Source organism: Phoca vitulina, unplaced genomic scaffold (genome assembly GCF_004348235.1).
Source record: "Phoca vitulina isolate PV1807 unplaced genomic scaffold, GSC_HSeal_1.0 scaffold6, whole genome shotgun sequence".
Classification (NCBI taxonomy): domain Eukaryota; kingdom Metazoa; phylum Chordata; class Mammalia; order Carnivora; family Phocidae; genus Phoca; species Phoca vitulina.
Genome location: NW_022589709.1, coordinates 54,093,979 through 54,111,300, shown reverse-complemented (window position 1 = coordinate 54,111,300; position 17,322 = coordinate 54,093,979). Strand labels below are relative to the sequence as shown.

Sequence of the window (17,322 nt, the reverse complement as noted above, 5' to 3'; positions counted from 1 at the left end):
TTGTTTTCAAAGTTTGGTCCCCAGACCAGCAGCAGCATTACCATCACCTAGGATCTTGGTAGAAATGCAGTTTCTCTGGCTCTACCCCAGGAAAATCAGAAGTTCTGTGAAGTGGCCCTCTGAGTGCTTCTGATGCATTTTAAGAACTGCTGTTTTTAAGTAGTGCTGTTCAATAGAAGTACCACGCAGCAACATATATTAAAGTTTTCTAGTAGCCACATTAAAAAAGTAAAAACAGTGAAATTGACTTACTTTACTCATTAAAAAAAAAAATCATTTTATAATGTAATCAGTATAAGGAGTGAGAGTATCTTTTCTGTTTGTGTGTGCTAAGTCTTCAAAATCTGTGCATTTTATACTTAAAGCTCATCTCAAATTTGGACTAGCCACATTTCTAGTGCTAGTGGCTACCATACTGGACAGTGCCATTCTAAAATAAGGGAAAACCACTTGAAAAAATAGGTGTTTTTGTCCTTTCATAAAAAATTATAAAGTACACATTCTAAATTGTAAATTATAAAAATGTAGCGACATGATATTGGTCATAAGGCCATGTTGCTACAGGAGAAATTTCCCCCACAGTAGTTGATCAAGACTTTTTTCTAAGCTTGCAGGTTTCAGATTAGCTGTTGAATTTACTATGTGTTTGGCCTCATGCCATGCACTACTTCCATCTGTATATATAGGGAGCTGCAGTTTTACACCTTACTATATTTTTTCAGTCTATTAGTCATCATTATCAGTCATCAAAAAGCCATTCTCTGGAACTAATAAAGTTATTTGTGGGAGTGGGGGTTTACTTAGTATAAAACACTTTGGATGGTATCTAATTTTTATAAATGTATATTCATAGAATCAAGAGTTGACTAATTTTAGTGTATGAATGCTTATTAAGGGTTTTGTTTTTGCCATTTGTTTTTCATGTCCCTCAAATAATTGAGGACAGGAACAATATCTTTTTTTATTCACTGCTTTGTATGTAGTTCCTAACCCATGGCCTGACACATAGTAGGCACTAAATAAGTATTGTTTTCACTTAATACTTTTATAAGCAGGAAAAGGTTGTTTTTAAATAAGGTAAGCATGCCTTATTTTAAAAAATGAAATCCCTGAGGAAGTGTTGCTCATCTATTATTGGAACACTTAGGAATGTGGAAGGGAAAAATCCATTTCCCCAGGTAAAAGAAATGAAGTTCTATTTTTTGTATTTGTTTTTATGTTTAGAAAAGTGGGAACACAGTAGAATTAAGATTTCTCAAACCTCTTTTATGGGGTAAACTGTCTCAATGAGGAAGCATTGTAAGGAATTATAAAGGGAAAATGGACACATTTGTAAACACCGAAAATAAAGGGCAGGCAAGATTTAGGGTTTGCAGCAAATAAAGCAAAGGATTAGTGAAAGCTCAGGTTATACTAAGCCCTCAGGAAACTAAATCAGAGAAAGCTAACAAAGACAACTCATAAAAGGCGCAAAATGCCAATCTTATTTTTATCAATTTAAAAATTATTTTTCTTCTAATGCTCATTCATTGCTGACAAGGGTGCAGAGAAATATTCTCTTATATTTATAGACAGTAAGTGAATAATCCTTTTGGGAAGCAGTTTGGCAGTATGTATGAAAAGCCTTCATACTGTTTAAACTTACAATTTAACTTCTGAGAATCTGTCTTAAACATACTTTTTGAAATAGAGAAAATGTTCTTTGTTTAAAGGTTCTCTTGACAGCATTATTTTAAAATAGCCTTCTCAGCCTTTAATCTACTCTTGAAAATGATTTGACCTATGGCATTTCTATTTTTAGTTACAAGAAACAATAAATTAGATTTAGTATATTAAAATTTATCTTACCTGATACCTAAAAATCTTTTCTTATAAGGAAGAACTGTTTTAGCATTTTGGTAAATAACTTTTTGTTTTTAAGCCCAGGCCATTCAGCCCACCTGTAACTTCCAATACTAGCCCACCTCCTGCAGCTCCTTTAGCCCGGGCAGAAAGTTCTTCCTCTATCTCATCTTCAGCTTCATTAAGTGCTGCCAATACTCCAACAGTAGGTAAGTGATTATCATAGATTACATGTGATAGTTAGCATTCCAAGTATGGTCAAGCTGAATTTTGTTTTTTAATGAGCTCATGAAGAATTTAATTTAACATTAGAAATTTTGGATTTTGGAAACACACCTGGTGTTATCAAACTAGCCACATTTTCCTTTTCTGTTATACAGTTTCTGTTACTTGAATAGGAGCCTTTTTTTTTTTTTTTTTAGCACTGTTAAGAGTGCATCAAATTTATAAACTACTGACCAATATAAATAGTTGAAGGCGAAATATTATGCAGTCCTTTCTAATGTGAAGTGATACTTGCATTCCTTGGAGTTTTTATTTTAATAATGATTCAACTTAAAGGAGTTTTGTGCTTGCAATTAATAAGTATTTCTACAAGAATTTAAATCATAAAGATCTAAAAGTAGATGTTAGGATGCAGGCGTATAAACCTAAATCCCACCCAGTAAATCCAATATTTTATTACATCTAGATTTTGCTCAAGACATTTTTCTATCTTTAATTTTTTCTACAAATTCTTACTACATTTCTCACCCACTGTTAGTATAGTAAAGCACAAAGCCACTTAAAGCTGCTGTGTTATGGGAGTGACAGCTTCTCATCAAAGTTAGAACTGTCCCTGCCACTGCTTCTAAGTAGTAATGAGTTTATCTTTGATAATGCCAATCACTGATGCACACTAACTCAACATAATTCAGTAGTGCTCCACGTGTGATCCTTGTACCTACACCATCTGTGTGCATCACCTGGGAACTTACTAGAAACAGAGACCTTTTAAATCCCAAACTCGGTGTGGGGCTAGCAATTTTTAAACAGGCCTTCCAGGTGATTGTGATGCATGCTAAGTTTGAGAATAATAGCCGTATTTAAGCAGAGTTAATTATATCCAATTTGATTTGTCAAAACTCAGAAAGGAGAAGTGCATTTTTAAGTGTGGCCATCGTAAAAATGACATAATATAGGCTAACGTAAGATTAAAAGTTCTTTGATTTTTACATGTCCAAACATGATGTTACCATCTTATTTTATATACACCTTTATGAGCATATCATTTTTCCTATCTTTTAACTTCAGGTAGAATACATCTAGTAAGTTTTTCTATTTGCTGTATTGAGCACTTTCTTCTTATATTTTCTTTGTATATGTGTTATTAATTTTGGTTTTTGCAGACTGTTTTAGTCATAAAAAACAGAGGGTCCTTTAAAAGTTAGACAGGTGGTCTGGGTAACCAAAATTTGCTTTAGTTCTCCATTTTCCCTAGGTTATTTAGAAGGATTTCAATTTGTGATGGAAACTGTTTTTGATTGAGTAGGTACTAGGTACATACTTGTTTTTAGTTTGGGCCAGCGCCGGCAATAAGGGAACCACAGGGAGGTGATACGATGGTACTGGCAGGCAAGATACAATGTGGATTTTGTACAACAAAGGCACTTTAAATCTACCATAAAAGTTAACTTTTTTTTATTATGTTTAAGTTTTTGATTCTTCTTGAAAATGTTTTCTTTTCCTGCAATATTGTCTTTTATTTAAATATGATAGAAGATGATAATTTGATTGGGACACTCTCTGAAATTGAAAAGCACTGTGAGACTTCACAAGGTATTGTATCAGAAGCAACGTATGTGTTGACTAATGATCCTAAAGTATCTAAAATACTTTGTTACCTCATTTTTCCTTTTTCAGCGATGTATGCTGTCTCAGAAGTCAAGAATAACTCTTAAGGTTTAACTCTCGATTTTGTACTAATTATGTCCAGTTGCTGTACAGGATCTATTGATATCAGCTCCCCCCTTATAAAAACCTACAGTATTTTTGTATTGCCTTCCATCTCCTTGCTTTTCTTTCCTCCTCAGCATTAAAGAATGTCCATAAATCTTATTGCTAAAGTTGTCAGAACCAGAGAAAAAGTGGTTAGAAAAGAAGCAGAAAGACTATGTCAGTTAAAAAAATGGTAATACCTCAACTACCAGAGCAAAGACTGTCCTAGGAAAGCCATCCATATTGTGAGGTGAGGTTGGAGGTACAAATGAAGCAAATAATTGGGAGTGTTTTTTAATCCTGAGCCAAAAGGAATTCCACAAAATTATCCATTGATTGTTATAGGAAGATACTTCTTACTTCAATTTTATAAGCTCTCTGCATTTTCAAAACATACAGTTGTTTAAATATAGAACAATGACACCAAAATTAGAATACGTGATATCCTTCTAAAGAATACAGGGAATTTTTTATTTCTAAGAAATGATTTATTCTGAATAGTACATTATGAATTTAGACTTCTATACTATTTTAAGGACTTGATTACATATTTCCTATGTCAAACTTTTTTTTGAACTATGCATATGCAATATGATTTTGAAAGGAAAACAAGAATAGGAAATACTCAAGGGGATATGCCAAGATGTTAAGTGGGTTTTGAGTTTTTTCCCCTTACTGTTCAGTGATTTTTTTCTACTTGCCAATATTTCAATAATGGGCTTAACAATTTCCAGGGACTATTTCAAGAATTCTCATTTTATATGCCCAAGTTGGATAATTAAAAATAACAACATGTAGGTTTCTTTTGAATTTATTTTTTAAAGATTTTATTTATTTGACAGAGAAAGAGAGTGAGAGCAGAACACAAGCAGGGGGAGAGGGAGAGAAGCAGGCTTCCCACCGAGCAGGGAGCCCAATGTGGGGCTCGATCCCAGGACTCTGGGATCATGACCTGAGCTGAAAGCAGACGCCCAAAGACTGAGCCACCCAGGCACCCCTTCTTTTGATTTTTTTATGTCAAAGTAGGAGCAGACATTAGTGTTACCCATGACTGTGTAAATATCCATTTGTTGTAGGTGTTTTAAGGGAAAAGATTGAATTCATAATTGAGAATATAGTTTTGTTTAGTAAAAAAAGTATAATAGCTTTTATCTTCCTCTGAAAAATACACTTTTCTGAATTTCTGGTGACCCTCTAGTTTAGAACAATGTATTTTTTTTTAAAGATTTTTATTTATTTATTTATTTGAAAGAGAGAGAGAGAGAGAGGGAACACAAGCAGGGGGAGTAGGAGAGGGAGAAGCAGGCTTCCTGCCGAGCAGGGAGCCCGATGCGGGGCTCGATCCCAGGACCCTGAGATCATGACCTGAGCCAAAGGCAGATGCTTAACACCTGAGCCACCCAGGCACCCCTAGAACAATGTATTTTTTTTTAAAGTTCACTGAACTTATTGACATACAGTGAAATTTTCCCAGTGCACAAGCATGTGTTTGCATAGTTGTATTCAGTTAATCTATACTTAGTCTTTTTTTTTCACTTAACATTTTCTTATGCACATACCTGAAATTTCTGCCTCTTGATCAGTCCCTTATCTTTCATTTATTTATTTATTTATTTATTTATTTATTTTTTAAGATACTATTTATTTATTTGACAGAGAGGAGACAGCGAGAGAGGGAACACAAGCAGGGGGAGTGGGAGAGGGAGAAGCAGGCTTCTTGCCGAGCAGGGAGCCCGATGTGGGACTCGATCACAGGATCCCGGGATCATGACCTGAGCCGAAGGCAGACGCTTAACGACTGAACCACCCAGGCGCCCCTCCTTATCTTTCATTTAATCATCTCTCACCTGATCCAAAATTGAATCCATGACAACAGACATTTTTCTCTTCATTCCAGGATCCACTCTGTGTTCAGAGTGATCTTACTAAATGAAAAATGTAGCCATGTTTCTCTTAGACATTTTTAGTGGTTTTTAGTGCCGTAAGGATAAAATTAAAGGTCCTCCATGCTGTGATCTGGGCCTTAAACATTTCTCTAGATACATCCTCCTCCCCTCTCATCTTTCTAGCCATCCCTCATTCCCCAAGTATGCTCCCGCTTTGGAAAACTACTTTTGGTTCCAAAAGGCAGCATTTTTTTCATGCCACCTTAGCTCAGTGCTGGACACGTTAGAGTTAGTAAATAGTAGCTGTTGTGATTTGTTGAGATTTTTATGTTACTGGCTTAACGACTGAGCCACCCAGGCGCCCCTACATTTTATTATTCTTTAAAAAAAACTGATGTTTAGGAGTGCCTGGGTGGCTCAGTCAAGCGTCTGCCTTCGGCTCAGGTCATGATCCCCAGGGTCCTGGGATGGAGCCCCGCATCAGGCTCTCTGCTCAGCGGGAAGCCTGCTTCTCTCTCTTCCACTCCCCCTGCTGTGTTCCCTCTCTCACTGTGTCTCTCTCTGTCAAATAAATAAATGAAGTTTTAAAAAAAAAAAAACAAACAAAACCCTGATGTTTATATAGATAAAATTTACTTAGATAATATACCTTATGTCAGGAATGTTATAAAAAAAACAATCCCATTTATCAAGGTAAGGAAATAAAATGTAAGCATTAGACAAAGAAGAAGTAAAAGAATTATAATGGGTAGTGTATAATTTATTTATTTTTATTTTTTTTTTTTAAAGATTTTATTTATTTATTTGAGAGAGAGAGAATGAGAGAGAGCGAGTACATGAGAGGGGGGAGGGTCAGAGGGAGAAGCAGACTCCCTGCCGAGCAGGGAGCCCGATGCGGGACTCGATCCAGGGACTCCAGGATCATGACCTGAGCCGAAGGCAGTCGCTTAACCAACTGAGCCACCCAGGCGCCCCGGTAGTGTATAATTTAGAAATAGCTGATGTATAGAAGTAGCTGAAATACAAAAATCCAGTTTAATGCCCTGCTGTATGTGATTGGTAGAACCTGAAACAATTTAGTATCTGAAGGGTTGTGAAGAAATGTTTTAGTGATTTTAGTTCTTCAGGGGAAGGGTTCTGATATTCCTTAACCCCAGTGTTCAGTGTCATTTCATTTAAAAGAAGTCAGTGTGATGTGTTTTCCTGACTTTTTTTGTCCTCTGTATTACGTTCCGATGTGTTTTATGCTCTATTTCTTAACCTCCAGATTTATACATGAGCCATCAGTGGAACCAGTAATAGAGTCATTTGTGACAGGCTAACATTGTGAATTTACCTGTCTTGATAAATTTTATAAATGTGTTTATGTAGGATTTAACAAATGAATTGTATGTATTCTAGGTGTGTCACGAGGTCCCAGCCCTGTCAGCCTTGGAAATCAAGACACCTTACCTGTGGCAGTTGCCCTCACAGAATCTGTTAATGCCTATTTTAAAGGAGCAGATCCCACCAAGTTAGTTTTAAAAAGATGTGTGTGTGTGTGCATGTGTTTGGTGGGGAGAGGGCCTAGTGGTAAATTTTCAGAGTTACATTTTGATTCTGTAATAGAGTTTTCTGTTATTTATTTACCTGCCTTTTTTGCTATCAAATATAGTCACTTAGCCATTGTCTTTAAAAAAAAAAATCACTATAATCATCACTAATGGCTTTGTCCCCCCAGTTCATTTATATTCTTGCCCAAGGTTTATGACCATTACAACCCATCTGTTGTTTGACATGTCTGTAGAGCAGGATGATGGCAGCTGACGAGAAGGGGATAGAACTCTGAATCTTTAATGTATATCTTTGGTAAAGTGTTATATTTGCCAGAGAGACCTAGAATATATGTCTCATTTATGAAACTCTTGTCAAGGAATCGGTTTAACCCCCTTCTTTTAAGAAAATGTTTTGGTGAATGACCACCCCTACTTTTCATGTATAACCGTACTCATTCAACATACATACATTCATCAAATATTTGAGTGCTTACTATGTGTAAGAAAGACACTGTTATAAGCTTGTATTATGCGAGAATCAGCTTATTAGTTTTCTCTTACGGTAATGCAAACCTTTTAGAGAACTTTTTCTATATTGATGTATCCTCCACACTTGAGTAATTGATGGATAATTACATGTTGAACAACATGAAAGGGAGTGGTATTGATACATATGCTATGAAGAAAAATAAACTAGGGTAAGAGGAGACAAAATTACAATAGAGGGCTACTTTTTTTTTTTTTTTTTTTTTAGATAAAATGATCAGAGAGAACCATTTTTTTAAAAAAGATTTTATGTATTTATTTGACAGAGACACAGCTAGAGAGGGAACACAAGCAGGGGGAGTGGGAGAGGGAGAAGCAGGCTTCCCGCGGAGCAGGGAGCCCGATGCGGGGCTCGATCCCAGGACCCTGAGATCATGACCTGAGCTGAAGGCAGACCCTTAACGACTGAGCCACGCAGGTGCCCCCAAAGAAAACCTTTTTGATGTTAAATTTAAGATGTTTCAAAGACATTATGGAGCAAACCATGCAGATGTCTGAGGGCAGAGCGTGCTTGGCATATTCGATGAACAGCAAAGAGAATATTACGTCACTAAGTTGGAATTAGCAAGGGAGTAGTCAAAGATAAGTCCTTAGAGGGACCAGATCAGGTTGGGAATTGTAGACCATGGTGAGTTTGGAGTTTATTTTGAGCAAGGTGGGAAACCAGTGAAGGCTTTTGAGCAGAGAAATGATTAGGTTACTTAGGTTTTTGAAGGAGCACTGTGGCTGCCATATGGAGAATAAACTAGAAGGAGCCAGAGTACAAGCAGAGAGAGAAGGTTAACCACAGCAGTCCAGGTGAGAGATGATGGCAGCTTATATAAGGTTATTAGCTGAGGAAATCGTGAGTAATAATGCGATATTGAATTCCTTTTGAAACAAGGGTTTGTCAAGATTTGGTAAGGGAGGAGATTGGTAAGTTTAAAGTACTTATTAAAACAACTAAATACATGATTCTGGAGTTCAGGGAATAGATCTTAGGCGAGAGATAAAGTATTTAGTAGTCATTAATTTGTATGCAATCCTGAAAGCCACAGGCCTCAGGGAATACAGAAGAGATCTGATGAGAACTCTGGCTCCCTTCAGTGTTTTGAAAATAGGAAGATGACAGTGATTTGGTAAAGGAATTTGATACAGCATGCAGCAAGAGAGGTGAGGAGAGAACCAGTAGAGCAGTGTCCCAGAAATGAAGTGAATTAAAACCCTTTCGTGAAGGATGGTGTGAAGCTATAACTGATGCTGATGATACGTCAGGAAAAATGGACCTTTGACATTATGGAGCTCATTGGTGACATTTACAAGAGTGATTTTAGTTGAGTGCTGGAGATGAAAGCATGCTTGGAGGGAGTTCAAGAGTAGGAGATGATGCAAATATGACTATATTTGAAAAGGGCAAGTGTAGAAAACTTTCAAGATGTTTTGCTCCAAGTGGAAGGAGAGAGGTGGAGTGGTAACAGCAGAGAAATGATTGATAGAATCAGAGAAAGTTTTTATTAATTTTAGTTCATTTTTTTAAAGATGATATACATTTTATCATGTCTGTACACTAATGGGAAAGATCCATTATTTTTGGAAAAAATTGAACTTGCAGGAAAGGGTACAATTCCATGAGTGAAGTCCTTTGATATGTAGAAGGAGATGAGCATCAATGCAGGAGCAGTGAGATTGGCCTTAGGTGCATAGACTGATCATCTGTTGAAACAGGAGGGAAGGTATGAATACAGAGTCAAGTAGGAGTGCAGTTGTGAGACTGAGTTAAGTTCTTTCCTGATTTTATTTCCTTAGGAAAATTTAAAGTCAATGGCTACGGGTAGGGGAAAGGAATATTGCAGGTTGGAGGAGAAAGAAGGTATGAGAAGAGGTAGCATTGCATAGTGATGGACCAGGAAATCCCAAGAGATGAGGAAATGGGGATCTGAAGGAATGAGTGAAAAGGTAGTAGGAACAGTGGATTGTGGAAGCTTTGAGGAGGTTGGAGACTTGTTGGAAATGTGGTACTAGACAGAATGAGCCAGGAAAAGAGGAAGTGGCCGTTAGAGGAGTGGGGATGCTGAACTTGAGATGATGGAGGGGCTGTGGTGTGTCTGAGGTAGTCTGGAAGACAGGATCAATGGAGGTAAGGGGCTGAGAACTAGGTGACCAAAATATTAGGAGGATTATCTGTGTGGATGTTGAAATTGCTAAAAATTAAGATAGGAGTAGTGGTACAGAGACAGACTGACAGTGGGCCAAGAACTAAAATTTTCAGGAAAATTAAAGGGAGTATTGAAGGTAACTTGAAAGGGATGGAATACCAAGTAGTATAGTTTGATGGTTTGGGTTACAAAAGAGGCTGGAGGTTTTTAGGAAGGAAGTAGGAATAGAGAGTTGGAAGGGGCAGTGAGAAGCAAGGAAGACATCTCCCACTGCCACTGTCAGGCCCAGGACTCTGTGGGGTTTTTCAGGGAAAAAAAGCTGCAAGTGGGGATAGTGTTACCAAGGAAGCAGTGTCCTTATAGTACAGCCAGGGGATGGTTTCCACAAACAAGTGAAGGAATATGATCTTTATGCTTGCATTTGTGTTTGGAGTTTAAGTCTAAGCAAAGATGAGGATACATGTGTATGCCATTTCACATACCATCATTTTTTAAATATCAATTTTTTTCAATATAATTAATTATGATGAAAGATTTTATGTGTCCTTTTTAACCAAGTATGTTTTAAGTGTATATTAAAATGCCTTATATATACCACTTAAAATTTTCCAACTCCCTAATTTCAGGTGTATTGTGAAGATCACTGGTGACATGACAATATCATTCCCAAGTGGAATTATTAAGGTCTTCACTAGCAATCCATCTCCAGCTGTGCTATGCTTCAGGGTGAAAAATATCAGCAGACTAGAGCAAATTCTTCCAAATGCACAACTTGTGTTCAGGTTTGTGTACTTTTGTTTTGAAGGTGAAATTCCTGTAAAACTTTTCCTTCTTTATTGAAGCAATAATAATTGAGTTGGGTGACAATACAGCCTTCTACTGCCTGTGTGTGTCTTGGGTGGGGATAGTGGTAGTTGTTAAATCCTTCTCTCCCTCCCATTATTTCATTGTTCAAGGAAGTTTCTGCTATGTTCTGTTCTTTATCCCCCTAACTTTAGTATTCCCTCCTTTTGGGTTATTCCTCCTAGTTTTTCCCAGGTCACCAAATGACAATACAGAGGCAAAGGATAAAGCCAAGTCAGATAAAATAACAAAAATATTTCTTACGCATACAGTGATCCATCGCAGTGTGATTCTAACACAAAAGATTTTTGGATGAACATGCAAGCTGTTACTATCTACCTCAAGAAGCTATCAGAGCAAAATCCAGCTGCTTCTTACTATAATGTAGATGTATTAAAGTATCAGGTGAGTGTCTTATCCTTATAAAAGTCCTAAGTTGAAATATTAAGAAATAGAATCTCACAGATTAAATGAGTAATAGGTCATGGCCAAATGAGGTTTATTCCAGGAATTAAGGATATTTCTTTCTTTAAGCTAGCATCTTTTTTTTTTTTTTAAGATTTTTATTTATTTATTTGTCAGAGAGAGAGTGTGCACAAGCAGGGGGAGCGGCAGAGGGAGAAGCAGCCTCCCTGCCAAGCAAGGAGCCCTGATGTGGGACTCCATCCCAGGACCCTGGGATCCTGACCTGAGCCGAAGGCAGACCCTTAACCGACTGAGCCACCCAGGCATCCCTAAAGATATTTCAAAATAAAATCTGTTAAGCCAAAGGAAACAGATGATCAAATTCACCATCTATTCCTGATTAAAATACTGAGTAAATATAAATACATGAATTTGTCCTTAACCTGAAAAGACCAGCAACATCAGTCTTAATAATGAAACACATAAAGCAGTTAAAGTCTGGAATGGCAAAGACACCTATATTATGCTTGTTAATGGTATAAGATTTTTCTGGAGGTGTTAGAACAGGTAGACAAGAGAATAAAGTAAGCAGTAATAAATACTGGAAGGAAGAACCCAGATATTACTTACAAGTGATGTTATATTCCTGAAAAACCCAAGGGAATCAACTGAAAAGCTATTTGCTATAAGAGCTTTTAGTAAAGTTGAGTTTAATGCAAAAATTAGTTGCATTTTAAATAACCAGTTAGGAATTCTAATGCAGAAAAGATGATTAAAAAAAAAAACTAATCAGAGTTGGAGAGGTAGTATAAAATGGCAACATAGGAGGATCCTCAACTCTCCTCCTTCTATGGATACACCACATCTACAGCTATATCTGGAACAATTTCCTCTAAAAAAGACCTGAAAACTACCTCAACAGTTCCTTCACGTTAGCAAACAAGAAAAGGGTCACATGGAAGCATGCAGGAGAGGCTGAGACCCAGTCTCCCCACAGACCCCACCTCCAGCACTGCAGTCTACAATCAGAAGGGAACTCACATACCTGGAGCTTCTTCCTGAGTGAAAGGTTCCTACCGCACATCAGGCACCCCAACTTTTAAGACCTGTACCTGAGAGAAGAGCCCCCAGAACATCTAGCTTTGGAAAGCAACAGAGCTCATGCCCCTGATACCCAGGGCTATAGTGATCTGAGAAACAGCTTTTAGAGGGCTCTCACAGAAATTCACTCACCCTAGGGACCAGGGCAGAGGCAGCCATTCAAAAGGTACCCAGACTATATGTGAAAGAGATTCATTTGCTAATCATAAAATGTGAGCCAGTGAGGCAGGGGCCTATAGGGATACTCTCCAGGGATAGAGGAGCTAGTGGGCAGCATTTTAGTGCTAACTTATGAAAGCTGGCAGGTGCCATATATATATATATATATATATATATGAATGAACAATGTCATTTTTGCACTCTCCCTCTGTCTTGCTATAGCTTGCTGGTATCCTCCACGAAGGAGATTATACACTTGTCTGGAGCCCTGGTTTTTTCAGCTGTTGCCTAGCAGATACCTGTAGATTGCCTGGTCTGGTGGCTAGCAGGTCTTATGCTTGTGGTCTTACAAGACTGTGTATATTTGCTTTATTCAAAAGCTGCTGCCTGATGGTTTGGCTTCCTTCCAATCAGTCTCAGTGTAGGTGCTGAGATTACCTCCTTTGGGATAATGACAGGTCTTGGCACACCTTCAACAATTGGGAGCTATTAAAAAAGAACAAGCTGCTTGGATAATCACGAAATGTCAAGAGACAAGTAGCAGCTAGCAAGGTTGGATGTTAAGGTTCATCTACATGAGGCTACTCCTTCAAGCCTGGGAGAGGTGGCTATTTCATCTTATACGTAGAAACAGAGTCAAGCAAAATCAAGAAACAAAAGAATGTTTCTAATAAAAGAACAAGATAAAACCTCAGAAAAAAGCCTCAATGAAATGGAGGTAAGTAATTTGCCTGATAGAGAGCTCAAAGAAATGGTCATAAAGATGCTCATTGAACTTGGGATAAGAATGGATGGACAAAGAACTTTAACAAAGAAATAGAAAATATAAGAAAGTATCAAATATCAAATGTAAGTCACAGTGCTGAAAAATACAATACATGACTGAGAAACTAGAGGCGTTCAACAACAGACTAGATGGAGCAGAAGGAGGGATCAGTGAACCTGAAGACAGGACAGTGGAACTCACCCAATCAGAGCAGCAAAAAGAATGAAAAAAGTGAGGATAGCTCAAGGGTCTTAAAGGGGCAACATCAAGCAGACTAACATTTGCATTATAAGTGTTCCAGAAGGAGAGGGTAGAGAAAAGCACAAAGAACTTATTTGAAGAAGTAATAGCTGAAAACTTTCCTAACCTGGGGAAGGAAACAGACATCCAGATCCAGGAAGACCAGAAGGTTCCAAGTTAGATGATCCCGAAGAGACTTACACCAAGACATTTTGTAATTAAAATACCAAAAGTTAAAGAGGTCTTAAAAGTAGCAAGAGAAAAACCACTTGTTACATGTAGGGGGAACCGAACCCCCCACCCCCATAAGACTGTCAGCATGTTTTTCAGCACAAACATTGCAGGCCAGAAAGGGGACAGCAGGATACATTCAAAGTACTGAAAGAAAACAGCTTCCAACCAAGAATACTCTACCCTGCAAAGTTAGCATTTAGAATTGAAGGAGAAAGAGTTTTCTAGATAAGCATAAGGTAAACAAGTTCATTACAACTAAACCAACCTGACAAGAAATGTTAAAAAGACTTTAAGCTGAAAAGAAAGGGCACTAATTAATAAGAAAACAAATGTAAGTATAAATCTCACTGGCAAAGGTAAGCATATGGTAAAGGTGTAGTGGATTAATTACTTATAAAGGTAGCATGAGGATTAAAAAACAAAAATAGTAAAAATAACTATACAGTAATTAGTTAAGGGATACACTAGATAAAGATAAAATGTGACATCAAAAACATCAAATGTCAGTGGGGGGAGACTAAAAATAAGGTAGAGCTTTAGAATATCTTCAAACTTCAGTGGTTCTCAACTTAAAATAGACAGTTCTAAATATAGGTTGTTATATGTAAGCCCCAGGGTAACTACAAAGCAAAAACCTATAGTAGATACACAAAAAATGAGAAAGGAATTTAAGCATGCCAGTAAATAAAGTCCTCAAACCACAAAGGAAGAGCACAAGAGAAGAAAGAAACAGAGACAAACTATAGAAACAGCCAGGAAACAGTTGACAACATGCCAATAAGTACATAGCTATCAATAATCTGTAAATGGACTAAATTCTCCAATCAGAAGTCAGAATAGCTGAATGGATTAAAAATAATAAAAACATCTATATGCTGCTTGTAAGAGACTCACTTCAGATATAAGACCAAAGTTAAAGGGATGAAAGAGATGTTCCATGCAAATAGAAACCAAAAGAAAGCTGGGGTAGGTTAATAGACAAAATGGACTCTAAAATAAGAGGAATTAAGAGACAAAGAAGGACATTATATAGTGATAAAGGTGTCAGTCCACCACTACGATGTAATATATGCACCCAGCATTGAAGCACCTGAATATATATATAAAGCATATATTAAGAGACCTAAAGGGAAAAATTGATAGCAGTATAATAGGGGAACGTAATACCCCACTTACATCATCTAGACAAGATATCAGTAAGGAAACATTGTTCTTAAATAACATGTTAGACCGGATGGACTTAAAAGCTATATACAGAACATTCCATCCAAAAGCCAGAATATACATTTTTCTCAAGTGCACATGGAACATTCTCCAGGATAGATCATAGATTAGGCCACAAAACAAGTCTTAATAAATTTAAAAAGAATGAAATCTTATCAAGCATCTTTTCTGAGCACAATGATATGTAACTAGAAATCAATTAAAGGAAGAAGACTGGAAAATTCACAGATATGTGGAGTTTAAACAGTATGCTGCAGGGGCACCTGGGTGGCTCAGTCATTAACCGTCTGCCTTCGGCTCAGGTCATGATCCCAGGGTCCTGGGACTGAGCCCTGCGTCGGGCTCCCTGCTGAGCAGGGAGTCTGCTTGTCCCTCTCCCTCTACCCCTCCCCCTGCTCATGTGCTCGATTGCTCGCTCGCTCTCTTGCTCACTTTCTCAAATACATACATAAAATCTTTAGCAAAAATTAAAAAAAAAATAATATGCTACAGAACCATTGGGTCAATGAATAAATAAATCAATAGAGAAATTAAAAATTCTCTCGAAACAAATGAAAATGGAAATACAACACAAAAATTTATTGAATGCAGCCAGAGTAGTTCTAAGAAGGAAGTTCATATCAATAAATGCTTACCTGGGAAAAAAGAAAAATCTCAAACTTAACTTTACACATCAGAGAACTAGAAGATGAAACCAAAGTTAGTGGAATAATGGAAGTAACAAAGAGCAGAAATGAAATACAGATTAAAAATACAGTAGAAAAAACTAAGCTGGTTCTTTTAAAAGACAAAATTGATAAACTTTTAGTTAGACTCACCAAGAGAGAAGGAGAGATGGCTCAAATAAATAAAATCAGAAATAAAAGAGGAGACCTTACAACTTATACCACAGAAATACAAAGAGTCATGAGAGACCACTATGAATAATTTTATGCCAAAAAATTGCACAACCTAGAAGCAACAGATCAATTTTTAGAAATATACAGCCTTGTAAGACTAAATCCTGATGAAGTAGAAAATCTCAATAGACCAGTTACTAGTAAAGAGACTGTATCAGTAATCAAAAACGTCCCAGCAACAAAAGTCCAGGACAATTCTACCAAACATTCAAAGAAGAATTAATACTGATCCTTATCAAACTGTTCAAAAAAAAAAAAAACCAAGAGAAGGCAGCAATTCCATTTTACGAGGCCAGCATTGAGGCCAGCACTGATACCAAAGCCAGACAAGGATATCACAAGACAAAATTATAGGCCAATATTGCTGATGAACATAGATACAAAAATCTACAACTAAATGTCAGCAAACCAAATTCAGCAGTACCTTAAAAGGATCATACACCATGATTAAGTGGGATTTATTCTGGAGATAACAAGGATGATGGTTCAACTTTGACAAATCAACTAACATGGTTAACAACAAAATGAAGTATAAAAATATCATCTCAGTAGATGCAGGAAAACCATTTGACAAAATTCAACATCCATTTATGATAAAAACTCCAGACAAACTGAATATAGAGGAAACGTATCTCAACAGAATAAAGGCCATATGGGACAAACCCACAGTTAACATCATACGCAATGGGGAAAAGCAGACAGCTTTTCCTCTAAGATTAGGAATAAGAGAAGGATGCCTACTCTCAACAGTTTAATTCAATGTACTATTTTAAGTCTTAGCCAGAGCAATTAGGCAAGAAAAAGAAGTAAAATGCTTCCAAATTGGAAAAGTAGTAAAATTGTCACTACAGATGATGTGATACGTAGAAAACCCTGAAGACTCCACCAAAAAAACTTATGATAACTAATAAATTCAGTAGAGTTGCAGGATACAAAATCCATATAAATCCATATACAGAAATCTTTTGCATTTTTTGTACAGCAATAGTGAACTACAGAAAAAAAAAAAAAACTATGAAAGCAATCCCATTTACAGTTGCTTCAGAAGAATAAAATGCCTAGTAATAAATTTAACCAAGGAGGTGAAAGACCTTTACACTGAAAACTGTAAGACAATGATGAAAGAAATTGAAGGTGACACAAATAAATGGAAAGACATTCCATGTTCATGGATTGGAAGAATATTGTTAAAATATCCATAATAGCCAAAGCTATGTAGAATTTCAGTGCACTCCCTGAAGTTTCAATGCCATTTTTCACAGAAATAGAACGAACAGTACTAAAATTCGTGTAGAACCACAGAAGACCCCAAATAGCTAAAGAAATCTTGAGAAAAAAAAAGCTGGAGGTATCACACTCCCTGAGTTCAAATGGTATTACAAAGCTCTAGGAGTCCAAACTGTATGGCATGGCCATAAAAACAGACACATAGATCATTGGAACCAAATAGAGTCCAGAAATAAATCAATGCATACATATTCAATTAATTTGCAGCAAAGGAGCCAAGAATATACAATGGGGAAAGGGTAG

General features: G+C 36.9%; 1 protein-coding gene across 3 annotated transcripts in view; it reads left to right on the top strand.

Moving 5' to 3' along the window:
- Window positions 1–17,322, top strand: part of FCHO2 (FCH and mu domain containing endocytic adaptor 2) — a 126,339-nt gene that overhangs the window by 97,604 nt on the left and 11,413 nt on the right. Inside the window, exons 19-23 of one of the 3 annotated variants that reach the window (XM_032404233.1) lie at window positions 1,922–2,051; window positions 3,601–3,660; window positions 7,107–7,218; window positions 10,548–10,703; window positions 11,037–11,169. In XM_032404233.1, the coding sequence (XP_032260124.1) occupies window positions 1,922–2,051; window positions 3,601–3,660; window positions 7,107–7,218; window positions 10,548–10,703; window positions 11,037–11,169 (591 nt within the window). The remainder of the gene's footprint in view (window positions 1–1,921; window positions 2,052–3,600; window positions 3,661–7,106; window positions 7,219–10,547; window positions 10,704–11,036; window positions 11,170–17,322) is intronic. The other 2 variants (XM_032404234.1, XM_032404235.1) reach the window with 2 other exon arrangements.